The 27,400-nt window shown below is 36.4% G+C and overlaps 1 protein-coding gene across 1 annotated transcript in view; it reads left to right on the plus strand.

The window, feature by feature from the left end:
• Positions 1-27,400, plus strand: part of PRTG (protogenin) — a 144,002-nt gene that overhangs the window by 73,962 nt on the left and 42,640 nt on the right. Inside the window, exons 9-11 of the mRNA XM_070468546.1 lie at positions 1,722-1,886; positions 5,662-5,967; positions 8,853-9,041. Of these exons, the coding sequence (XP_070324647.1) occupies positions 1,722-1,886; positions 5,662-5,967; positions 8,853-9,041 (660 nt within the window). The remainder of the gene's footprint in view (positions 1-1,721; positions 1,887-5,661; positions 5,968-8,852; positions 9,042-27,400) is intronic.

Here is a 27,400-nt window from a genome sequence, read left to right on the forward strand (position 1 = left end):
AATTTAAGTATGCAATCACATAGGAACAATGGTGTAACTACTTAATAAAAGAAGGTGAACTCTAGTCACTGTAGCATGTTATTTTCAAGGGGGAAAGTAAACATTTTCAAATTCCCCATAGTATGATTTTGTATATTTTGAAGGTTTTCTGAAATCTCATAGAAGTCTCTAAAAATTGAGCAGGACACTCTTTATTGATATATCATTTATTATATAAAAGTAGAAATCAAATCTGTCTTAAAATTTTTATTTAATTCCATATCTGGAATCTTTTTTATCCTCGTATTTTTCTTTTAGCAAAAAATGTAGAGGAAATGGAAAAACTAGTTATAAATCCTAGGAATTTCACTATTGATTTCTCATGGAAACCATAGCAGAGGTTTACAGATTTTAGTTGTTTACACAGTCTGCTTTTTTATGCAGTAGACATTTCAAACGAATTTCAAAGAATAGTGCTCTAATAAAATTGTAGAAACAGGTGGTTTGTTGTTGTTTGGTTTTTGTATTTTGAAGTAGTATTTTGAATTTAAATCAGAGGTCATGGTAGCAAGAAGAATGAAAATCTGATAACTAAGCATGCTGGAGTATGTTAATACCCTTTTTAGTGATTTAAGAAGGTAAAAGGAATGCTGGCTTTGGTGGAGACCACTCTTGTTGGCTATTATGGCTGTTTCATTAGAGCCTCCACATGCAGCTCAGTGGTCCATTCAGAGGCAGAACAAGGCTTTTTAATTTGAACTCAAGGACCTTGTTTGGTAGGTCAGAAATCGTACTATGCAGTTCCTAATTAACGAGCCATTAGCTAGTCTGTTGTGAAATGCCTGTAATCTTGTCTAATTAAAATGCTATCAAGTTAATTCAGAAATGTGGGAAAACTTAATAGTGGAATTTGCCTTCTGTTTTGTTTATAAATCCAGTGTGGAGAGAAGGGGCTCCATCCTTAGAGAGTTTTGATTAAGTTGACGTGCATTTACTGTGAATTGTTCACAAAGCACAGTAGCTGCCAGCGCTCTTGTTCCACTTTACAGGTTTGCTCTGTAGGAATTAAATCGCACAAAGACAAATCCTCTTCTATATCTTGCCATGCATATTTTATTAAGAATTGCTGAGAGTATTTTTCCTCTTTGGGCGTGGGGGGGTGGGTACCTCATAGTGGAACAAAACGTTTTGAAGCACATTCTGTGCCTCCCAGTTCTTTTGCTTTTAGTATAAATAAAAGAACAACTTGTGTCAGTCAAATTTAATAGAATCTCTAGGGGCAAAATGAGACCTTTTGCAGGACAACCTTTGGTTTGGTTTATTTTTATAAAGAGTCGAGCCAACATTCCCTACTGTCTCTCCATTTATGTTTAAAAGAGAAAAGAAACCGGGAGTTTAAGCAAATAAGAGTTACACTGTTAGGAAGTGTGTTCTGTAGTACTCAGCTCTGTTGTGTTACTGCTGTACATTGTCTCTGCTGTGGGCTTTGACTAGATGGTAAATGAAGTCTAGAGAAGATGAATTGTTTTCAATTTGATTTCTTCAGGAAAAATTCAAGCTAGTAACTTGTAGCAAAATATGATTACTTTTAGAAAATAAAAACCTTCCTATTCACATTTTTCAAAGTATCACAAAAATAACAGATCCAAGGGTCAGTGTTTCATAGTCTTGTTAAATGGTAATGATCTTGTTAATTTAATGTTGAATATTCATAATTTTTAGACACCGATTCTTTAATCTAGGTTTAAATAATGAAGAGTATCAAGTAGTCATCGGAAATGACACCACTCATTATATTATTGATGACTTGGAACCTGCCAGCAATTATACTTTCTACATTGTGGCATATATGCCAATGGGGGCCAGTCAGATGTCCGACCACGTGATACAGAACACTTTAGAGGATGGTAAGAAAACCTGATTCTATGTTATGTAAGCATGAACATTAATATGTTTTTTACAACTTTAAAGGAATATGTGTTTTAAGAGAAAATATCCTGGTTTTGGTTTAAAAAAAAACCAGATGTGATAACTTAGCAGGCTAATTTACCATTTCAGATCTTACTCTCAATTTTTGACAGTAACATGATATGATGAGGATAAAGAGCACTTTTGTTTATAATTCATACAGTTTTTTAATTGGTCATCTGATTTAGTAATAATTTTAAATTCTATGAGCTATAAGTATTTATTTGAACAAATTCAGACACATAATGCAAATTTTAATAACAAAATTGTCATTATATTTCTTCAAGTTCCTAGTTTAAATTGTAAATGCATTGCAGAGTTTTTTATTTTCTTTACCAAGTGAAACAAAATGTGAGATTCTCTTGACAGGAATAAATGTAATGGCAATTACAAATAGTATATGTAAAGACTGGAGGTCAGAGGACTTGATTTTCTGAAACTGAAAGTTTATAAAATTTAGTACTATCAATTAAAAAATTCTTATAAAATCAGATGGTTTATTTTTAGAAAAATTTGTGTTTATTCTGCTTAAGGAGGAAAGTATTACTTGTTCAGTTTGTTATCTCTGGTTGGAAGTTGAATTGCTGTGCATTTGAGGGCAGGCCTCCATGTACTCTTAGGAAAGTGAAAATGTTAATCGTTTAGTCATGTCCAACTCTTTGTGACCCTATGGACTGTATGTAGCCCACCAGGCTCCTCTGTCCCTGAAATTCTCCAGGCAAGAATACTGGAGTGGGTTGCCATTTCCTTCTCCAGAGGATCTTCCTGACCCGGGGATTGAACCCAGGTCTCCTGAATGATAGGCCGATTCTTTACCATCTGAACCACAGGGGAAGCCCATATAATCTTATAATGGTGGGAAATTCTGTCCATTAAAATAGTCCTGATAGAACTGATTCTCCTCCTCTGACTCTTCATCTTGCTTTTCAGGGTCTCTCCACAGCCCATTTTTGTACTCTACAGTGTGAAAGGGGGATTATTTAAAATATACTTACACTCTTCCCCCTTTACAAATGTTTTCTCATCCATCCTCAAGAAATGGTCTTCCTTTAGTTTTCAAAGCATTTAAATATAAATGATTCTTAATCTTTTTCTTCATCCATTTAGTCCTACATCTCTTATATTTCTATAATGCCAATTGTGTAAATGTTTATTTATAAATTCAGACTTTTACTAAAGGAAAAAATTATCACAAATCTGGATGCTGAATTCCACATTTGAGTTTATTCTGTTTTAGAGTGAACCATGGCCTCTCTAGTTATCTCATTATGTTTAACAACCTCTGACATGCATAAACTAAAGTGAAACACAGGCTGGTGTTTGCTATTGTTGTTGCTTTGGGTTTATTTGGTATATGAGGTATTGCCCCATAGAAGAAAATGTGTCTAAAGCATAGCAAGCCACTGGTTAAACTTGCCAGTTCCAGTTCAGTTATGATCTCAAAGTTTTCTCCTTTAAACCTTTCCTTATTTTGCAACTTTTTTGTTTAATTAAATTTCATTTTGTTTTATTGATAACATACAGACTTATGACCCTGCTTTTGCAGTTTCCACATCAGTATCTGCCCCACCCCACCCCATTTCCTCAGCCTGTGCTTGTCAGGCTTCAGGCAAGATACTGGAGTGGGTTGCCATTCTACTTCGTGTGGGTCTCCTAGGGTACACAGCAGACACAGCTCATATTTGTGAAATGTTTACCACTGCCTGTTCTAAAAACCTTTCCTCCAGTGGCTCATTTAATCCCTACCTAGCCCTATGATAGAAGAACCATTGTTTTATGAGAGTAGTAAAGTGTAGACGTGAGAAGGCAAGCTCTAGATCTACTTCCTCACTTCCACGCTGTGTGACCTTGGGTAAGTGATTTCACCTCTCTACCTCAGTTTCCTTAGCTATAAAGTAGAAATAATGACACTCTCTTCACTGGGTTTTTGTGAGAATTCATGTGTTCATGTAAAGGACGCAGAAATGCTTGGTTTTCCCTTTTCTACCTATTATTTCATTAATTCAACAAATATTTATTGAGTACCTGCTATGTGTTATTCAGTATTTAGTAGTGAATGAAAGAGATGAAAAATTGGCCCATAACTTGTGGAGCTTACTTTCTACTGTGGGAGAAGAGGGAGAGGAACAATAAATAAGATAAACACCCAGTGATACATACTAGGTTAGATAGTAATAAGTGTTGAGAAGAAGGAAGAAAGCAGGGAAGGGGAGTAAGGCTTCAGACAGAGATACCTCTTGTCATGGGTTACATTTGAAGAGCTAAAGGAAATGAGGGGGCTTCCCTGGTGGCTCAAATGGTAAAGAATCTGCCTGCAATGCAGAAGAGCTGGGTTCGATTCCCTGAAGAAGGGAATGGCTACCCACTCCAGTATCCTTGCCTGGAGAATTCAAGAACAGAGCCTGGAGGACTAGAGTCCATGGGGTCTCAAAGAGGTGGACACGACTGAGTGACTAACACACACACAAAGGAAATGAAAATGAGGGAACTGGCTAGGCAAATGACTGGAGGACGTGCATTCTTGGAGAGGAAACAGAAATTGGTAAGGGCCTGAAGCACAAACATGGCTACAGTGGAGGGAACAAGCAGAGAGCAGTAGGAGATGAGGCATAGGATGAGGAGCCGACCATACAAGTATCAGTGGATAGGGTTTTGCATGAAGCTTCAATGAGGACTTTAGCTTTTCCTGTGAGTGAAATGGGAGGTATTTTGAGGAGAATAATGACAAGATCTGACCTGGAAGTTAATAGCAAATGTGTTGAGACTAAATGGTAGAGATGAGGACAGGGTAGAGAGGGAGTTCTGTTAGGAGGCTGTTGCAACAATACAGGCTGAGGGTGGCGGTGCAGGGACCAAGGGGGTGGCCATGTGAGTCATAGAGCCATGGGACTGAATGTGGGGAGTGTGTGGTGGAGTCAAGGGTGACACCAGGGTTTTCACCTTTTGCAGTTGGACAAGTAGTTTCCATCACTTGAGGCAGGAAAGCCTGTAGAAGAAGCTGTTGTTTTCATCCTCATTTTGTATATGAAGAAACCTAGACACAGAGAAATTAATTTGGCCAAAATCACACAGAGTAGAAATGGATATAACAAGGACTCAGTTACGCAGAGGCTAACTCCAAAACTCATCTTAACTTTTAATATTAGACTGCTTCCCAGTATTCTTGGCCCATTTTCCTGGAGTGCCAGTTATATTCAGGTTATTCACAGGAAAATCATTGTGTTAATGTTAAGCAGCATGGAGATATATTATAATTGGGGGTAAAAAAAGTCACACTAATTTTTAAGATACAACTGTTAAACACTTCAAATTATTTGTCAGGTTTTAACCCTGCTGTCCTCAGCTTCTCCATTCTTGTGAAATTCTCTTTTCTGTGTTTTAAGGCATCTTGGTGAAGTTATTGAGAAATATTCTCATATTTTTTATGAGTATTTAGTAAGCTCATATTCATCCCAGACAACATCAAAACAGTCACAGCTACATTGATGAAAATCTTGCTTTCTTTGGTTCTCTACACTGGATCCTCCCTTCATATTTTTTCCTTCCTTTTTCTGGTTTGTACTCTGCTTGACTGGAAGCCTCAGCCAGAGTTGGAAGTACCTCTCCTTTATTATATGATGTGCTGCTGCTAAGATACTTCAGTAAATACTAGTGTGCTAGTTGATCACTTTGATTCTAAATATTGATGAGCAATCTGCCTTCTTGTATGACTAGTTCCCCTGAGACCTCCTGAAATTAGCTTGACAAGTCGAAGTCCCACTGACATCCTCGTCTCCTGGCTGCCCATCCCAGCCAAGTACCGGCGGGGCCAGGTGGTCCTCTACCGCCTCTCCTTTCGCCTGAGCACTGACAACTCCATCCAAGTTCTGGAGCTCCCAGGGACCACTCATGAGCACCTCTTGGAAGGTCTGAAGCCTGATAGTGTCTACCTGGTGAGGATTACTGCTGCCACCAGAGTGGGGCTGGGAGAGTCTTCAGTGTGGACCTCACACCGGACTCCCAAAGCTACAAGTGTGAAAGGTAAATGTTGACTATTGAGGAAGAATAACACAGTATCTTTCTTTTTTGTCTTGTTTAACTTAGGTTGATATTTTTAAATTTTGTCTTAAAAATTAAAATATTCCATAAATCATGGGTTTAATTGAAAACAATTTAAACTTTTGGTTACTCTATGTTTAGTTTGCACATCCTTCAAAGATACATGGGTCCATATTATACAGAGTGAAGTAAGTCAGAAAGAGAAAGATAAATATCACATACTAGAACTGGACATGGAACAAAGGACTGGTTCCAAATAGGAAAAGGAGTATGTCAAGGCTGTATATTGTCACCCTGCTTATTTAACTTATATGCAGAGTACATCTTGAGAAATGCCAGGCTGAAAGAAGCACAAGCTGGAATCATGATTGCCGGGAGAAATATCAATAACCTCAGATATGCAGATAACACCACCCTTATGGCAGAAAGTGAAGAGGAACTAAAAAGCCTCTTGATGAAAGTGAAAGAGGAGAGTGAAAAAGTTGGCTTAAAGCTCAACATTCAGAAAACTAAGATCATGGCATCTGGTCCCATAACTTCATGTGAAATAGATGGGGAAACAGTGGAAACAGTGTCAGACTTTATTTTTGGGGGTTTCAAAATCACTGCAGATGGTGACTGCAGCCATGAAATTAAAAGACGCTCACTCCTTGGAAGGAAAGTTATGACTAACCTAGATACCATATTAAAAAGCAGAAACATTACTTTGCCAGCAAAGGTCCGTCTAGTCAAGGCTATCGTTTTTCCAGTGGTCACGTATGGATATGAGAGTTGGACTGTGAAGAAAGCTGAGCACCAAAGAATTGATGCTTTTGAACTGTGGTGTTGGAGAAGACTCTTGAGAGTTCCTTGTGCTGCAAGGACATCCAACCAGTCCATCCTAAAGGAGATCAGTCCTGGGTGCTTATTGGAAAAACTGATTCTGAAACTGAAACTCCAATAATTTGGCCACCTGGTGCGAAGAGTTGACTCATTGGAAAAGACCCTGATGCTGTGAGGGATTGGGGACAGGAGGCAAAGGGGATGACAGAGGATGAGATGGCTGGATGGTATCACCGACTCCATGGACATGAATTTGAGTAAACTCCGGTAGTTGGTGATGCACAGGGAGGCCTGGCGTGCTGCGATTCATGGGGTCGCAAAGCGTCAGACACAACTGAGCGACTGAACTGAACACATATATATGAAATCCAGAAAGATGCTACTGAAGAATTTATTTTCAGGGCAGCAGTGGAGAAACAGACATAGAGAACAGACTTATGGATGTGGGGAAAGGGGGAGAGGGTGAGATGTATGGAGAGAGTAACATGGAAACTTATATTACCATATGTAAAATAGAAAACCAACAGCAATTTGCTATATGTCTCAGGTAACTCGAAACAGGAGCTCTGTATCAACCTAGATGGGTGGGATGGGGAGTGAGATGGGAGGAAGGTAAGAGAGAGGGAATATATGTATACCTATGTCTGATTCATGTTGAGGTTTGACAGAAAATAGCAAAATTCTATAAAGCAACTACCTTCAATTAAAAAATTAATTAATTAAAAAAGATACATGGGTCTAAATGAAATTGAATTACCAAGTTATTTATTAATAGAGACCTAATTAATATCACTCCTGTGCCAGCGCAGCTGCTGCACTCAATGCAAAGAAATGGAGCGCTCAATTTTTCTGGTCTCCAAAATCACTGCAGATGGTGATTGCAGCCATGGAATTAAAAGACGTTTACTCCTTGGAATGAAAGTTATGACCAACCTAGACAGCATCTTAAAAAGCAGAGACATCACTTGTCAACAAAGGTCCGTCTAGTCAAGCCTGTGGTTTTTCCAGTGGTAATGTATGGATGTGAGAGTTGGACGATAAGAAAGCTGAGCGCAGAAGAATTGATGCTTTTGAACTGTGGTGTTGGAGAAGACTCTTGAGAGTCCCTTGGACTACAAGGAGGTCCAACCAGTCCATCATAAAGGACATCAATCCTTGGTGTTCATTGGTAGGACTGATATTGAAGCTGAAACTCCAGTACTTTGGCCACCTGATGTGAAGAGCTGACTCATTTGAAGAGACCCTGATGCTGGGAAAGATTGAGGCTAGGAGGTGAAGGGGATGACAGAGGATGAGATGGTTGGATGGCATCACTGACTCAGTGGACGTGGGTTTGGGTGGACTTCAGGAGTTGATGATAGACAGGGAGGCCTGGCATGCTGTGGTTCATGGTGTCTCAAAGAGTCAGACAAGACTGAGTGACTGAACTGAACTGATTTAATATCACTACTATTTTTAAACAAATCATCAATTTAATAGAAAGACCATAATACTAGGAAGTTCCAGACCCTCCTCCTCTTTTACTAATGTGGAGTGTAATGTGACTGGGCTTTTTGTTGTTAATTGATTAATCACAATTATATGGTCAAAATTAGGAAATACATATGACTGATTCATGTTGATATTTGGCAAAAACAACAAAATTCTGTAATTATCCTTCAATTAAAAAATAAATTTTTAAAAATTAGGAAACACATATTGCTTCTTTGAAAAAACTTAAAATCCACAAATATAATTTTGTTCTTATTTATATATTGGATTGGCCAAAAAGTTCATTTGGGTTTTCATACACTGTTATGGAAAAACCGAAACAAACTTTTTGGCCAACCCAATACCTTAGTTTTTTTTTTCATAGTATCATATACTTTTAACTCTGTCTCAAAGTTTAATATCGTTGTGTAATTTTTAATATGAAGGGCAAGTGTAATTAATTGGAATTCAACTTTTATGCAGCTGTTGATTTAGAATGGAGAGCTCTCCACTCTCCTGTGTTTTTATGTGAATTATGAGTTTTCTTACACATACACATCTGATGAATTTTCTAGCCCCTAAATCTCCAGAGTTACATTTGGAACCTCTGAACTGTACCACCATTTCTGTGAAGTGGCAGCAAGATGCTGAGGATACAGCAACCATTCAAGGCTACAAGCTGTACTACAAAGAGGAGGGGCAGCAGGAGCACGGACCCATTTTCTTAGATACCAGTGACCTTCTCTACGCCCTCAGTGGTTTAGGTGAGTAAACTTGTACAGTGCTTTTCCTTTTTTCCTTCCTCTCTGACCATTTGGGAGAAAAAGTTATTGGATATAAGGCAGAAGTACTGACTTAATGATAAAAAGAAAAGAAGTGACTTTACTACCTCACTGTGTGTATTCTACTGCATACGTCACTCAGTGGTCCTCGACTCACCGTTGAGTGACTCGGCACAGTGTCACAGGTGCTCAGTCACGGCTGACTCTACAACCCCATGCGCTGCAGCTCGTCAGGCTCCCCTGTCCATGGGATCCTCCAGGCAAGAATACTGGCGTGGGTTGCCATTTCCTCCTCCAGGCATCCTCCCAACCCAGGCATTGAACCTGGGTCTCCTGCATTGCAGGCAGATTCTTTACCCTCTGAGCCAATATATCTTTCTATCTTCTCCCCACCTTTGGGCATCTGACTTTCTGAAGTTCACTTCTGGTGGAGTGAGATACCTATCTATTCTTGTGACTGTATGGTGGATATAGAATAGAAATGTGAAAATAGCAATATTGTTATACCAGATGATCAGATTAATTTAGAAATTAACTTAGAAATTGACATAAAGAGCAAATTAATGGTTACCAGTGCAGAGGGGAGAGGCACTATGGGGTGGGGGAGAGAGGGGTATAAAAATTATTGGGTGTAAGACAGGCTCTAGGATTATGATACAACATGGGGGATATAGCCAATATTCTGTAATAATTGTAAATGGACTAAGATTTAAAATTGTGTTAACAAATAACCAAATTTTTTTAAAAAAGAAGTTGCCTGAGAGTTCTGTATAGGTATATTATTTTGCATGTGTAAAAATATGTAAATTATGTACAAAATAACGCTGTTACATGTGAACCATGAAACTGTAAATATTTATTGTATATAGTTCTAATGCAGAAACACTCAAGAAAAAAGCACTTAATTTTATATTTGGGTTCATCAGAGTTCTGAAAGACACTATTTTGTTCTCTATTCATCCTGTCTTTGCACAATGAAAGGGTTTTGTGATATAAACATGTTTAGTAGAAGGTATAATAACGACACAACTACAATAAATGCATGAATATAAACAGATACTCAAGGTGTAGACTACACACTTAGCTGTTTGTTGCTCATGAGTTGATTTTTACCCTTAAGCACAAAGCAGCAAGTTTATGATCATCAGCTGAATTCCTACTGGAATTGTTACAGCCCCTTCTGCACATACTGGACATTTACAAGCACTCTGGCTTTCCCCGTCACAGACCACCCTTTGGTGTGCGGGCAGGAAAGAGGCAAAGTGGTCCCATCCAGGAAGGCTTCATTTCCCTGGCCTTGCAGTGTTAGACCAGAGTCCCTTTGAGTAAGAAGCAGTGGTGCAAATCTCTTTTCAGACCCAAGGACAGAGAACCCCACCCTCCAGTTCTTGGCAGAGTTTTCCAGATGGCATTTTGCTTGTAATCTTGTTTTGGATTTTAATTTAATCTGTATTAGGTTAAATAAGTTTCACAGTTGATCCCTGTCATGCAGCTTTATAAAGGATGAGAAGTTACATATGTTCCAGGGTGACCTTCCTTAAGCCACTGATGCTCAGATGACATTAGCCAACCTACTGTCAAGCACTCAGCAGCGTTTATCTCTAGCCATGCTTTCTCAGGGTGCCTTCCCTTTCCATAGGTATGTCATTTCATCTGGAAAATTTTAGTCAGTATCAAGTAAGAAACAGGCTTTGAGACAATTGTTGATGGAAAATCATACATCAAGCTTAATACCTCTAATTTCTTCACTGATAGTTTAGAAATATAAACACACTGAAGATAGAAAACAGTAGATTCTTAGAGCAATCTTCTGGAATATATTAGTAGCTTATTCTAAACAGATGAGTAATTTATTAGAAAAAAAGTAATGCTCTGATTGTGAAAAGTTTAGAGAAACATTTTATTAAAACTTTGCCAATTAAAAACAGTTCTTTAAAATTTAATTTTTTTCTGCAGGTAGCATATATATATATATATATATATATATATATAAAAAGATCCATTGATTTTTGTTAAAATCTTTTATAATCTCTATATAATAGCTTTCATCTTATAAACCTTTATTTCTTCCTGTATTTTAAAAATAAATTGCATATGTTTACTGCCTGAGTATTTTTTATGGTTTGATCCTTTGCATATGCCATTTGCGGTAATTCAGTTTAAAATCATTTTATAGTGTATAAAAATAGGAAATGATTCTGTTATAGTCCCTACACCCCATCTATTAAAATGGCCCCGTGTTTCCTGACTGGAGTTGGGCCGGAGTGGCTGGAGTAATTGCAGTGCAGGGAGGCAGAGGACTTCGTCATGGCTCTAGGGCTTTCTTCTTAGAGGCACGTCCATACCCCTGGGGTTTCAGGGACAGAGCTGGAATGGTTGACTGGCAGGGATGCAGTTGTACAGACACACAGTTGTACAGCTATTAATTAGATCACCTTTAAGATGCCTTCTCATTTTTAAGAGTCCTGGGATCCCATCTTCCTTTTCTTAAAAGTCACCATGGGGCCTAGCCTAGCTTATAGCAAGCGAATAGGTTTACCCCACTGAGCAACCAAGTGTTAACAGCTCTCACTCCTTTCCTTCTTACTTTTGGCTGTTGGGGGGTGGGCAGTATCTTCTGTTAACTGGACAGCTGACCATCTGTGATCATTTTTAGTGAGAGCATCTGGCAGTAGCTGCCTGTTTAACAGAGAGTGATGTGTCTAAAGGGCAGTAGGTTAAGGGAACCCTATCTGTGTCTTACATGGCGAATACTTGCTTTTACTGAGCTTCTGCACATTAAAGATAACTCTAACTGGAACTGGATTTACTAAGTGGGCTTGGAAATGAAATTTAAATGCTTTTGTTTGCTGATTCATTGTCAGTTTGAGTAGCAAACTGATGTCTCAAAATTTCATTTTCATACTAATCTCCTTTCTGATGCCCTTTTTGTTCAATTTCTGATAATTAAGTTTTCATTAAAAAAGTATGTTACTGGGACATATTCTCCTTAGTAATGTATATAGTTCTTTGTTTCTGAAAAAAAATAGGTGAAGTAGTTCATGTATTTCAGTTCCTTTGACAGTCATTTAAAATTCTTTTTTATGTAAGGCATTATTATAGCACTAGATTAAAAAAATGTAACCAATGTTACCACTGCTTAAAACAAGCAGGATTAAACCAAGATTCAGTTGACTTACTTGTCTAATTTTCTCCCAAATCTGATTAACTAAATTTAATTGTACTTAATATTGAAAGTTCTTTTAGAACATTTTACTTTAAACCCTCAAAGCTCCATTCCCTGAAATGTAGAATGTTTTGTTTATTAAAGCGGCTAAAAAGATTCTTGTGTATTTGTTAGTGTAATATAAATATTGGCAGAGCAGTGGAAGTATTTTAATGTTGCTAGTTTGTTCTGGTTTAATGGTTTTAAGATACACAGTTTGATTTTATTGGAAGTGGTTTACTTTGGGGGAGCTGGATAAAAAGCACTGGGCTTGTGATTTAATGTTTATGTGATTTGTTCTAAATTGTGGTTTGTGGTTTTCTTCAAGATTTTGCATCTTTGTAGTGATTATTTTCACTTAGGTTTTTTACCCCCTTGGTACTTCAAGTGTTTAGTTCAGTTTAAATAGAATTTTAAAATGTTTGTTTCATTCGTCGTACAATAAACTGAAGCAAAATTAATAGCACAGTTGTGCTCCCTGATAATAGGCTGATTGGAATAATTTGTTCCTCTTTTATTGTCTGTTTATTTCAGAAATTGGCTTCAAATTCTGAAGTTAGAGTTTCTAATCACTAGAGGACTGTTTTCATAAGCTGATTGTCAGAAACTGTTCTTAATTGTTTTGTCTGTGTAGAAGAAAGTGAAAAGGGGGGGATTACTTATATAGTGCTATCGTTAGTTTAGCATTTAGGACACTGATAGTAGATCATCTTTATCTTCTATTTTGTCAAAGAATTTGTGCTATTAAATATTTCACAGCAAGCATGATTAGTGAGCAGGCTATTTAGCACCAACTGTATATTTAAAATCACACCTTCAAAACTTAGAGATCTCTTTGAGAAATCTAAAGTTAGAACTCCCAACACTAGGAGTAGGAGTCTGAAGAAACAGTCCCTGGTTAATGATGTAATTTTTTTTCTTTTTTTTAAATTTGTTCTTTAATTGGAGGAAGTTTGCTATACAGTGTTGTGATGGTTTCTACCATACAGCAATGCAAATATAATTTTAAAGTCCATTAGCCAGTTTGTGTAGAAGCATGATAAAATTAAGTGAGATTTCTGTGTGTTATCTTTCCCTATAGTATTGATAGAACAGAGTTTGGTTGCATGGTTACATATCTCATGAAAGAAAATAGAGAACTAGCACTAGTGAGCCAAATTGATCTAACCGGAGGAAGTTGTAATCTTTCATCAAGGCAGAACAAGATTTTGTGGCATGATGATCAGAGACGTTTCATTGTGAACCTTAATATAATAGAGATTTTGTTTTCAGGGGAATTAGAATCATTCAATTTATGAAATTTGGAAGTCACGTTTTTAAAGCAAGCCTAAGTCTTTTCAGAGACTGTATTCCCTCACCCCTCTCAGCCAAGGAAGGCTTAGATAACACTCAGAAAATCTTTGAAAGCTTGCTGCAGGTGAAAATCCGTATGATATGGTTGGTCTGCATGCTTCTGACTGCATCACTTAAGATGGAGTAAAAAAGACATGGTACTGTGTAACAGAATCTTCCTAATGGTGAATAATTTCAGATGTATAATTTTGTACTGACTTTTAGTGTATAAATTCATTTCTGATAATCTGGTGCTTTGATAGTGACTACCAGCCCAAATACCATTACAGATGTCAGGAGTCTTTCACTAGTGAAGTAATGTGTCAACAACAACATAAATATCATTAAGCATTCTGTCCAGATTAGCTTTGACTTCACAATGCAGCACTAGTTTCTGTGAGATCATTTTGCATTTATTTATTAACAGACCATTTTTAGGATTAGTGTAGACATTCCATTAACATTATTGCTATCATTTACCACAGGCAAGATCTTTGAAGACATAGCCTCACATTTTTTGTCTGTCTTCAGTTCTTCCTGTGCTTTACCACAGATAATTTTCATTTTTAGTAGAAAAAGTTGCTCTGAACAGTATCTGATTACATTCTTTTATTCTTTCTTTTCAAATAATTACAAAATAAGTTCATTTAACTGAAGTCAGTAGACTTCTTAAAGGAATGATTTTTGGAAACCACCTACTATGTAGGCCATAAAATTGACTATGAGTACAAATTAAAGGGAACATTTAAAAAGTACTGTATTTCACTTCCTTCATTGTTAAATATCTTTTAAGTTATCACGTTTTAATTTTGTGTTTAATCTGTTATCAAGACAAAACATGTTGACAGAGACTTTAGGGAATAGTGAAATATTTTTTTACTAATTTACTGATAGTGAAAATCTTAAAAATTTCCTTCTCTGTACTGTCCAGCAATGCCACATATGATTGATATTCAGATCACACTTAATACTTAAATTTTAAAAAATACTTAAAAAAACAAGTTGCTCAAAAGAAATGGAGCTTCGGGTGTAAAACATCCCATTACTAAAAAAATATTGTTTCATTAAGACAATAAAAAAGACTTTTGTTTGACAATTTGCAGCTACCTCTAAAAACAGAATGTAGGTTGATGAAACTAAAAACTATACAAAAGTTACAGTTAATCATCTGTTTATCTTTTCTTAAATTCTTTTTCTTGGATGAAAGGTAATCTTCCATTTTAAAATATTTTTGGTACTCTCTAGACAAAATTAGACACCTATACTTTCTGTTTGAAAAAAATCTTGTCCAGCTTTTAAGTCTTAACTCTTCTGGGAATATTTTTGTGATCCCAAATGGAATCAGGCTTTCCAGTAGTACATCATGTATAATACACTGTTACAGAAGCACGTGGCCCTGACAGAGGAAGAGCATCAGTTGACTAGGTTTCATGTCTACTGCCTCAATTTAACTTACAAGTTCCACACTTTATTAACAAATTAAATCCTGGTTGTTTGCCTCAATATAGATAATAATAATAGTTATTTTAGAATGTTAGGAAGATTAAAATAACATAATACACATAAGGGTTAACATTGCATTGTAAATTGCATTGTACATCCTCAACAAATGTTAGCTGTTGTAACTGTTTTTAAAATGGTTCTTCTCCCAGGATGGAGTCTGAAAATCTGGATTAAAAAAATTTTTTTTCCCATGTTACTTTCCATGATCATTAGATGTGGAAACCACTACTTCTTGAGCTTTAATATGTGTATGATTTTATCCAGAGCCTTGTTAAAATTTACTATGTCTGGGTGAAGCCTAAAATTTTTGTATTTTCGCCCATTTTGAGAAGCAAGGGTCTAGACTAGGACTAGGCAGATTTTCTCTGTAATGAGCCAGATAGTAAATATTTTAGGCTTTGTGGGTTCTATGAGCTGAATGTTTTATGTTCCTGCCAAATTCATACGGTGAAGCCCTAATCCATAATGTGACTGTATTTGAAGACATAGCCTTTGAGAGTGTGATAAATGTTGAATGAGGTCATGAGTGTGGGGCCCTAATCTAATAGGGCTGGTGCCCTTATAAGAAGAGGAAGAATTACCAGAGTGCTCTCTCCACCATCAGACAGTGAAACAGTCTACAAGCCAGGAAGAGAACTCTTATCAGAAACAGACTCCTGCCACACCTTGATCTTGGACTTCCCAGCCTCCAGAACCTTGAGAATGTAATTTCCATTGTGAATCCATCCAGTCCATGGCATTTTGTCATGGCAGTCTATGCAGATGAATACAGTGAGCCACATGGTCTCTTCCACAAATGCATGACTCTGGCACTATAGCACAAAGCAGCATAGAAAATTCATAAATGTATGGGTGTTGGTTATGGTCCAATAAAAGTTTATTTATGGAAACAAATTTTAAAAAAATATTTATTTGGCTGTAATGGGTCTTAGTTGTGGCACCTGGGATCATTGGTTTTCATTGCAGTATGCAGACTTTCTAGTTGCCACATTTGAACTCTTAGCTATGGCATGCGAACTCTTAGTTGGGATATGTGGAGTCTAATTCCCCAACCAGGGATCAAACCCAGGTCCCCTGCATTGGGAGCATGGCATCTTAGCCTCTGGACCACCAAGAAAGTCCCTGGAGACTGAAATGCGAGTTTCATGTAATTTTTGATGTGTCATAAATATTGTTTAAAGTTTTTTCTGACTGCTCAAAAATGTGAAAACCATTTTTTAGCTGGCAGGTTACCTATAGGCAGTAGGCCATATTGGTATGGTTTGGCAGTTCCAGGTGTAGACTTGATAGTCTTTGCTCTTCAAAATGTGGTCCCGGGATCAGCAACATAATCTGAAATTTTATTTAAATGTTGAATTTCAGGTTCCCCCGTCCCTTCCCCAGATCTACTGAATCAGAGTCTCCATTTTAACACAATTACTAGGTGACTAGTATGTACATAAAAGTGGAAACACTGGTCTAGATGACCTAGTACAGTAATATTTTTCCTAAATAGCCATGTTAATTTTTTATAACTTAATAACTCTTAGTTCTAGTTTGTTGTTCTTGTTGGAAATCGTTCATAAATTTATTTTTGTGCCTTCTAGATGCCTATAATTGTCAGGCCAATGATAGTTTTTAATTTTGTTACTGCTGAACCTCTTTTTAGTCCATGTTTATTGTGCTTTTTATTGTTTATCTTGTTTCCAGTCACATTTCCCCATACTTCTCAGCTTGTTGATGTTGTTCAGTTGCTGAATTATGTCCGACTGTTTGTGATCTCATGAACTGCAGCTCTCCAGGCTTCCCTGTCCTTCACTATCTCCCGGAGTTTGCTCAAACTCATGTCCATTGAGTCAATGGTGCCATCTAACCATCTCATCTGCTGTTACCCCTTCTTCTCCTGGCCTGTTTTTCCCAGCATCAGGGTCTTTTCCAGTGAGTCGGCTCTGCATCAGGTGGCCAAAGTATTAGAGCTTTAGCTTCAGCATCAGCCCTTCCAATGAATATTCAGGGTTGATTTCCTTTATACAATAAGGAAAACGTGACCTTCATGGGTATCATCATTCAATCAGTACATTTCTTCCCAAACATCCAAGGAGTGGGTGAGTCACAGACTTTCAGGTATAATCTTATAGTTTGAGTCCTATATTCCTATAGTTTGTTTTCCACTGAGTACTCCTTCACAGATTCATTTTCTGATTCTCAAATATTTACCAAGTCCACCATGTGGTCCTCCCTACATTAGAACACAACCATATTTAATGTAGACAGATCATACATTTGGGGAACTTAGGAGGAAGAATAATAATTAAATAAGCAACTAAAATAAGGTGTGATGAACTCCTTGATAGTGAAGTCAGATTGCTGCTGTGGCATTTGGCAGGTAGCCCAGGCCATGCTCACTGATTCTCAAAATCTATCCTTTACAGTATCATTACCAGGTATCTGTCTAAACAAGCCATGTCATTTCTCACTTCAAAATTTGATGGCTCTTCACTGTTTATTATACAATATAAGACAAAGACTAACTTTTTATGGTATGCAGGGTCCTTAAAACACTGGCCCTAGTTAATTGTATGGTTTTAGTCTCCACAGCTCCCACCCATGCAACCCATAATTTAGCTGTAACAAACCAATGAAGCTACCTCTTTTAATCTTTTTGTACATTTTGAGCTCCTATGATTGGAATGATTTTCTTCATTTTCTCAACTGGGCAATTTTTCATCATACAGTAGTAAAAATTAGTCATTTTATCCTTCATGCTTATAGAATACTCTGATCACATCTCAATTTTATCAGCACACTTTTCTATGAACGCTGATAGGTCCTCCAGGCTGAAGTCAAACACTTTGGAGGCAGACATGCCATCTTATATTCAGGTTCCTTGTGTCCAATCCAGGGTCTGATGAGTATGTGCATTAGATTAATATATTCTAATTTTTGAATTTTAAAAGTAATGGGGAATAACAGAGAACACACACACAGAAACTTCTGAGAAAAATGTGTATTGTATTAACCTTAACATCAGAAATCTTGCATTTCTAACTGGCGCTATCTTCCAGGCAATGTCTTCATGAGGAGTCACAAGAACTCACACAAGTTAAAACTGAACGTTGTGGGGATGGTTTCAATTTTGCAACTTATTTGCTGGTAATTAATTTACACTAATTTAATGGTAACTGCAGCTCATTATCAGTAATTTCTAAATGGAGTTCAACTGATTTGCAAAGCCAAAGAGCTTCTGTGTTATAAGCCTCCTAGTAGGGCCCAAGAGACCAGCCCCAAGAAAGCATAGGAGCCTGTTTATCTGAGACCTATTAAGTTCCATAAAACACTGTACTCACACAGTGCTAAAATGAATGCTTTACAAACAGTATTGCAACTCTCAGGGCCCATAATAAAGCTCAATAATAGCAGCTGAGTGAGTTAAAAAATATTCTCCATTTGAGTGACTACTAAATGCTCCTGGCTTCATGCTGTGGACTCAAAGAACAGTTTGTGTTATGGGTTTATGGAATTCATGGTTGTATTTCCTTTATTTCTCTGATCATTTAAAAACACAAAATTTAATTAACTTGGCACTGTAACAGTTACTGACCAAGTCAAGACTAACTAGGCTTTCTCAGGGGACAGAATATGTCATTAGATTTATGACTGGATGCCTCCTGAGAGTTTCCTCAATCAAAACGAAGGATAAATTAGAACACTTTAACACAGTTATGGAATTGGCTTAAAGACAGGCATAAGCCAAAGGTTCAAATACCTTCCCCCTTATATGTTAAAATAGTTTGTTTTTCATATATGGGATCAATATTACCTAATATTTTGTAAATGATTTTTGAAGAGGGTCTGCACAGTAAAAATTTCCAAAGTTGCTGATCTGGTGAATATTACATTTTTACAATTGTTGCTTGTTGTTACAGTTGTTGCTTGTTGTTTAGTCACTAAGTAGTGTCTGACTCTTTTATGATCCCATGGACTATAGCTCTCCAGGCTCCTCTGTTCATGGGATTTCCCAGGCAAGAATATTGGAGAGGGTTGTCATTTCCTTCTCCAGGGAATCTTCCTGACCCAGAGATCAAACCTGAGTCTCCTGCATTAGCAGGCAGATTCTTTACCACTGAACCTTGTGTAAAGTGATTTAAAGCAATAAAATAAGCTGTTTTCTACAGAAATTTTAATTTACTGTTTGTGTACATGAAAACTGCCATGTATAGTAGGGTCTAGAGCAAACTTGGGAATACAGATGTTTATAACATCTCCGAACCAGAAAGTGAAAAGAAAGTTCACAAAATTTCCTCTTTAAGGGAAGAAGTTCTGAGCTGATTTGTGTCTCATTTCTCTACATTATATTCTACACACTTCAGCAGAAAGGTATTTCTAAACATGAATCTAATCAGGCCGCTTGCTTACTTAAAATCATTTAATGGTTTCACATTGCCCTAAGGATAAAGCCGAATTCCCTCACATGCCTTATCAGGCGCTTTCCTCTCCCATTTCACTCTAGTCATAGTAACATTTTAGTTCCTCCAGAACACAGTCTCCCTCACCTCCTGACCATCCCACATAAACTCCAGCATTCCTTGAGTACTTCCTGGGTTCTTCTATCCCCTCTTTGCAGAGGTAACTTTACCCAGAAGCTGTGAAGCTAGAACTTCAGAACTCTGTATTTGCATGAGGTCTATTAAAGACCCTGTATCTGTAGTATATTTTTATATTGCTTTAACCTACTTTATATTATTTTATTTTATCAGATCCCCACAACCTGTATCTGCCCCAGCACCTTTGCCTGGCTGAGATCTTCCTTTAGAGCTCAACACAAATGTTCTCTCTTCTTGAAAGCCATCCCCATTTTAGCCGTCAAGTAGGTTTTGGGCTACTTTAGCCCTCAAGTAGTAGTCTTTGGGCTACCAAAGACAGGAAATAAATTAAATGGTTGTTGAAATAATCTAAAATAATAAGATGAAGTACAAACTAAAACAGTTCATTGGAGAGAAGGCAGGTGTGAAATTTTGGGGGCTTAGAACTTGACTCATTACATATGGGCCTGATGGGAGACCTTCGTGTATAGCTATTATGCCTAAGGGATCTATGAAAAGATGTGCAACATCATTAGCCATTACAGAAATGCAAAGTAAAAAATTTTATCTGTAGTAGGATAACACTGCATACATACTAGAATGACTAAAAAATTTGTAAATGTCAAAACTGCCAATAACAAATGCTGACATGGATACAGAACACCTGGAACTCTTATGCATTATTGTAGGAATGCAAAATGGTACAGCCACTCTGGAAAACAGTTCAGTGCTATCTTATGAAGTTAAATATGCCTGTGCCATGTGACTCAGCAGTCCCATCCTACATGTTTGCCCTAGAAAACTGAAAATGGGTGTTCACACAAGAACCTTTACACAGAATGTATAGCTCAATTTACAGTTCCCACAAACTAGGAACAGCAGTTGTCCTTCATTGGGTGAGTAAATAAACTGTGATATAGCCATATAATTGAGTTACTCCTCAGCAGTGGAAAGCAATGAACTATATGGCTACTTGCAATAGTTTGTTGATGGATATCACTGACATCATGCTGAGTGAAAGAATCCATTCTCAAAATACACTCTGTATTATTCCAATTACGTGACATTCTTGAGAAGTCAAAACTATAGGGATGGAGAACAGATCAGTGATTGCCATAAATTAGGGGTGGGAGCAGGATTAACTACAAAGAGGCAGCACTGGCAGTTTCTTGATACTATGAAATTTTTCTGTTTTCTGATTGTGTTGGTGGTTGCATAAACCTGTGCATGTGTTGAATAGAACCATACACCCCCAAAAGGTCAGTTTTCAAATTTAAAATAGAAGAATGAGGATCTTGAGATCAGATGGCCAGTGTTTGAATTCTAGCTGTCCTCACATTGGTGTGATCTTGGTTAAGTTTCTCTACCTCCATAAACCTCAATTTGCACAATGTTCAGTATATTGAGAATTAAATGTACTAGAACATGTTCATCCCTCAACACAGTGCTCTTGTACGTAGTAAGTGCTTAGTAGCTGTTAGCTGCTTATAAATCTGATTAGGTAAAGAAGTTGGACTGATTCTCAAGAGTCCTGAATGGATGATACTTCACTGGAGTAGAGCTTCAGGTGTAAGACCAGATTTGGAAAAGCGGGAGATTATTTAGTTCACTTTTGATTGTATTGGGTTGGAAAGTTTGGTGTTCTGATGGAGATGTCTCTAGGACTTTAATATATGGATTTGATTTCAGAAGATCTGAGATAGTGAATCATTGCTGTACACTTTGGAGTTAAGCCTACACACTGATGCTGTCCTGCTCCAAGGGACCCAACATCTTTTGTCTGAGCTACAAATACTTGAGTGGAAGAAACCATTTGTCAGCATAATTGTAAAATGAAAGACATTGTCAGGAAATGTCTTTCCTGAAAGGTCATTTTCAGGAAAGTGGGGCACATTCAACAAATCTCATTAAAATTTTGGATGAGGTCATATTTATATTCTTAATTTGGTATAATTCTAAACATTTATCAGTTTTTTACTTGCTGAAAAAGATAGAATTTTGATTAAGAAGGAAGCAAAATGGATCAGGCAAATCATTTCTGCTATATTATGGGAGAAATATAGCTAGCAAATTCCAAATTGTATTTTGAATTGTAGCAGATCACAGAGGATATTTTGCACTCTTCAGTGTTTGAAAGCCGTTTTGTAATTTTTTGCTAACTCAGTTGAATGCAATAGCAGTACTGTTATAATTTGTATTTCTGCCTCTTAAATGCAGAGGACTGCAGAGAGTGTTAAAATGACAGTGCCCCCTGGAAGAATAAATGCCTTTTACTCTTGTGCTGTATATTGTGCTGTCTCAAAATTGTATCAGAGGCACCTTATGGGATGTTACACTCAATTTTTCCCCACTTTAGAAAATATCATTTTGGTGAGAGAAAAGGAAGGCAGCAATAAATGCCTATATTTTCTTAAATATTTTTCCCTTTGTTTAAAAATTAAGGTTCAACTTTCTGTATCAAAACCAAAAAAATAATTGGGAAAAGAATTTTGATGGTTTTTCCTGGACTTTTATATGCTTAGTCTTGAATAGTCATCACCTTTCAAAATACTCTAAAACATGAAAAGCTCTGTGAAAAACATCTGTCTTGTTATTAAATGAGGTGTAATTTGTGAACAAAAACCTTACTCCTTTTTTTTTTTAAAGATAAAGCAAAGTTGTTTTTTTCCCAAGAACAAAATTGGTGCATTTGCCTAAATGGTCATCACTTTTGTAGATTTGAAGTTGTTTTACTGCTTTAGCAGCTGTGTGGTAAGTTTTCTAGCAGACAATAGTGGTGGGAAGGGGAACTCAGTTGCATCTGGTTTCTCTTTGTAAAATGCCTGAAAAGTTGATATTTAGTAGTTTTCCTGAGAAAGAGGTTCATCAGTAGAAGAACTTTTTTAGTACCTAAATTAGCTTGCTGTGTTTCATATGCCTATGTTTTGTTTTCTTTAAAAAAAAAATGGGGAGAGAAAGAAAAGAATAAAGAAAATCATCTACCCTAAAACTGCATAGCACAGATAACCCTTTGACCTTTGGCACTGGGTAAAGATTTACAGTACTTGTGGAGCCTCACTTCTCATGCCTGACTGAAAAGAATCCTAAATAAAGTAAGGCCCCTGTGGAGATGGAGAAAATAAGCAGGGTAAGGAAGTTCCTTTATTTCAAGTAGCTCTGTTTTTTTTAACCAGTTTATGAAGTGAAATACCAATTGTGATGTGTTTCCAGTTTTGAGTCTTTTATGTCACTTAAGTATGAAGTCTGATGTTACAGTAGTTAAAGAGTTGGGGATGCAGGAAGCAAAGTGTCCTTCTCCATTTCCTTCATTCTCAGCAAATATCCCTTCCTGCTGCCTTCCTCAAAGTAAATTTCCACCTAAAATATCTTTTCTTTACAGCAGTATCTCTTCTTTAGGGAAAGCAAAACAACAGAAAGCTTATTTAAAAAAAAAAAAAAGGCACTATTGAAATACAGATGAGAATGGAAATTGCCAGTTGTTTCTTTCTCTGTATGTTAAGTTGTCAAGTTTTCCTGCAGATATCAAATATAAAAAGTGTATGAGAACAAAATTAGTTTCATGGTTTGTCTCCCGAAAGTATTCTTAAAATTTTATTTTATTCAAGTATAGTTGATTTACAGTGTTCTGTTAATTTCTTCTGAATGGCAAAATGGTTCAGTTTTATATATGTGTGTATATATATACACACACATTCTTTTTTAAAATATTCTTTTTCATTATGGTTATCACAGGGTACTGAGTATAGTTCCCTGTGCTACACAGCTAGGACCTTGTTGTTTACCCATCCTGTATATAATAGTTTGTATCTGCTAATCCCAAATTCCCAGTCTATCCCTCCCCACAGAAAAAGAATTTTTAACTTCCTTCCAAGTGACACAAATTAAGATCTTTGAAGAAGCTTTTACTATCTAATGATGTCCACATCTACTTAATAATTATTTAACTAACTCCTTTACGTTGAATCTTTATGTTTCTCTCTCCTAAAATATTCCAGTAATCTCTATAACCCTTTGTATTTATATTTCGAAGGTTGTTAAATTTATCTTCTGTTACATTTTCTGCTTCCTTTCTACATGTGGTAATAAAACCTCATTAAAATGGTAACAAATGAAAGCCATGTTTCCTTGGTATTAGGAAGACACTCATAGTTATTGATCAGCTCTTGACTGTTTTATAGTGCAGAACATTCCCAGTGGTAATTTTATGAATGAAGGAAAAACTTCTGTAAGCCTTTCCTTCTTATTTTTAAAAATCTGTTGCAAACAGTTTTCCTTACAGAAGGGAAAACTCTTGTTGTAGGAAATTAAATCAGTGCTATCCATTAATTGTCAACCTTCAGACCACTCTGGAAGTTTCTGGTCAATGTAAAGAATCTTTAAATGTGTGAGATCTTTAAAGATCTAAGTAAGTTAAAGGAGAGGTTTTTTAAATACCACATTAGCAAAAAAAAAAAAAAAAAAAAAACCCACATTAGCACATGAAAGAAACTTCAGAGTGGATAGAAAAAAACATTTGCTACATAACAGTAATTATACTTGAGGGTTTTGTTTTTGTTTTAAGCTTGTTCTTAAAAAAAACTTAGTGCAAATGAAATGTTAAGCTTTGTACCAGTTACACACACCGTGAGGTAGAGGGGAGCTATAAGACAGGCATTGCTGTAGGAAAATATTTTTATATCTTAACACTTTAAAAATATTTTTGTATGTTTCATAATATACATAATAGGACAGTCGCATATGTATATATTATATATATTATAAAGAGTGTATATATTATGAGTATGCTTGCTAGAAAAAATTATTGATGGGTAAAATGAAAAAAATGTGGAGACCACTATTCTAAAATAATTGATTATTTCTAAGTACCCAAATTATGAAGCTTTACAACTAGAAGAGGAAACAGATGTTATAATCAAATCACCATATAAATTACATTAATAATTGTAAGCTTTTGTAGGTGCTGTGGTAGAAAAGTATACAGAGTTGTAAGTTATAGGGAACACTATATAGTTTGCTAGTAAGGATCTGGTTAAGTTTCCCTGAGAAACTGATAATGAATTAAGATCTGAAGGATAACAGAAGTTAACTAGGTGAAACACCCTGATGGGATAATGAAAGATTTAAAGGAGGCATGGCATAAACCATAGTCATAGACTAAGAATCAAAATAGGCTAAATACTGGTGTATTTTCCTATTTAAAACAACTTGATTTAACATTTGATTTGGATAAACTGCTGTGATATCATAATCCTGACAAGAGTTTATTGATATTGTACTCTTCCATTTTTAGATGTTTGAACTCTTGAAAGATTTTGCACATCTCAGAATGTAGGCTGCCCTATATAAGCAGAGGTTTCTTAAGTTGGCCAAGATAGCATAACTCTATTGACACTTACCTTATTATAGAAGCTAGAGTGGATGCTTCAGCCGAAGGTGAAAATGGCATCTTGGCTTTCTCAGCATGCCAGACATTAACAATAACTTAGGAAATCTGTGCGGACAGTAGGCATCACATTTTGCCTGTTTATCACAGTTGATACATCTTTCCTGGTAGAATATGTAAATATATCTAGCTTGACATTATTGAAAATTTATATATCTCCTAACTTCCTTTTAAGGAAGATTTGGAGTAACTCAATATAGAAACACAAAATTCAACAAAATTAAAAAGAAATAGGTGATGTAAGGCCAGAGTTGGTGAGGTTTTGGGATTAAAGAACCACTCATATTAATAGTGGGAGTATAAATTGATACACAGCTTTTCCTAGGGATAATTAGGCAACTCCAAAAGCGGGTAGAATAATATATACACTCTCTCTTACCCAACAACTCCATTAACAGAACCTGCCGTAAAAAGGTATTCTAAACATGCACAAACATTTAACCACAGAGATGCTCACTGTAGTATATGGGGTCATTTATTAACTGTGAAAATCTGGAGAAAACCGAAATAGTCAGTTTTTTGTTGTTTAGCCGCTAAGTTGTGACTCTTTGAGACACCATAGACTGTAACCCTCCTGGCTCCTCCGTCCCTGGGATTTCCCTGGCAAGAATCCTGGAGTAGATTGCCATTTCCTCCTCCAGGGAATCTTCCAGATTCAGGGACCCAATCAGTGTCTCCTGCTTGGCAGGCAGAGTCTATACTGCGGAGCCACCTGGGAAGCACTATAGAGGTTTAATAAAATCAACTGTGGTGTGTCCATAGAGTTCGAATAAATGCCGACATTAGAAAGGATGTCTTAGGATCGTGTTTAATAATATGAATATTATTATATATATTATATTATTTATATATCATGATAATATATAATAATTATATATTAATATATTAATAGTATATTAACTGAAAAAGATTATAAAGTACAAAATATACTGAATATGGGTACATATGGATAGGAAATGGGAGGAAAAATGTAACACACTAATGTTGACAGTGCTTAGGTGCTTGTTTTAAGAATATTTTATTTTTTTCTTTTGGCTTGTCTGAGTTATATAAATTTTCTGTAATAGACATATTTTATCATAATGAGAAAAAACAGTACTTCATCTGGATGACCAAGTATGATGATTTTTAGTATGGTTTCCCTTTCTTGAGTACACTCCCACTCTTTTCATAAAAATGGCCTTTTGTCTTAGAAGAAAAATCATGGTAGATGGGCCTTAATTCTGACCCTACAAAACTATAGAAACTACTTTGGAACACTCTTTTTAAAAGGCCCATTTTTTTAATGCACATATCCACTCTGAGAAATTACAGTGACTGTTTCAATCATATTAATTCTCTTTCCCATGTGGACTGAATTGTACACTTCGTGGCCGTGATTTCTTACTCTGTTCTCAAGCTGTGTGTATTACAAATTGGCATTCCATTGTGAGTTGTTGAGAGTTAAGGAAAGAATCTGTATTTGCATTACTTATACACAGAATCTCAGATATTTCTAGAAATCTTTTAAGAACCTAAAACTGTATTGGTACTTTGCATTGTCTTGTCAGGCTAGAGTGCTGTACAAATATTCATATGGATAAATGTAGATAAATAGATAATAGAGATAAAATTGCCTGCTAAGAAAATTACACTGTTCTGGAGTTAGGAAAGCTTTTGAAACTATGTGAGTGTTTGAAAGTCACTTAGTTGTGTCCGACTCTTTATGACCCCATGGACTATACAGTCCATGGAATTCTCCAGGCCAGAATACTGGTGTGGGTATCTGTTCCCTTCTCCAGGGTATCTTCCCCAACCCAGGGATTGAACCCAGGTCTCCTGCATTGCAGGCGGATTCTTTACCAGCTGAGCCACGAGGGAAGCCCTATGAAATTTGAAACTGTGAAAGCCCTATGTGAAACTATGAAATCTAACAAATTTGCAGTTACAAAAAATGTGGATTTTAAGATTTATTTACCTTAATAAAACCAAAACCGTATGTTAAAGTCATAGTCTGACCTGTATAATAGTCTTTCCAAAAACATTTAGTCTGAATCTGACAATGAGGAAACAATTATTATAGATAAATCCAGATGTGAGATAGTCTGTAAAACATCTGAACAGGATTCTTCAAAGAATGTCATTGTCACAAAAGATAGGAATAGGACAGGGAACAGTTGTAGATGAAGAAGCAGTGATCCTCAGGTGGATTTAGGAATTGGGGATAAGAGATGTAAAGGGTATTATCAGTAGGAAATTTAAAAACAAACTATATGTCAGATAAAATCGTGTTTTTGTTAAATCTACTGGATGTAAT

Source organism: Odocoileus virginianus, chromosome 6, assembly GCF_023699985.2.
Source record: "Odocoileus virginianus isolate 20LAN1187 ecotype Illinois chromosome 6, Ovbor_1.2, whole genome shotgun sequence".
Classification (NCBI taxonomy): Eukaryota; Metazoa; Chordata; class Mammalia; order Artiodactyla; family Cervidae; genus Odocoileus; species Odocoileus virginianus.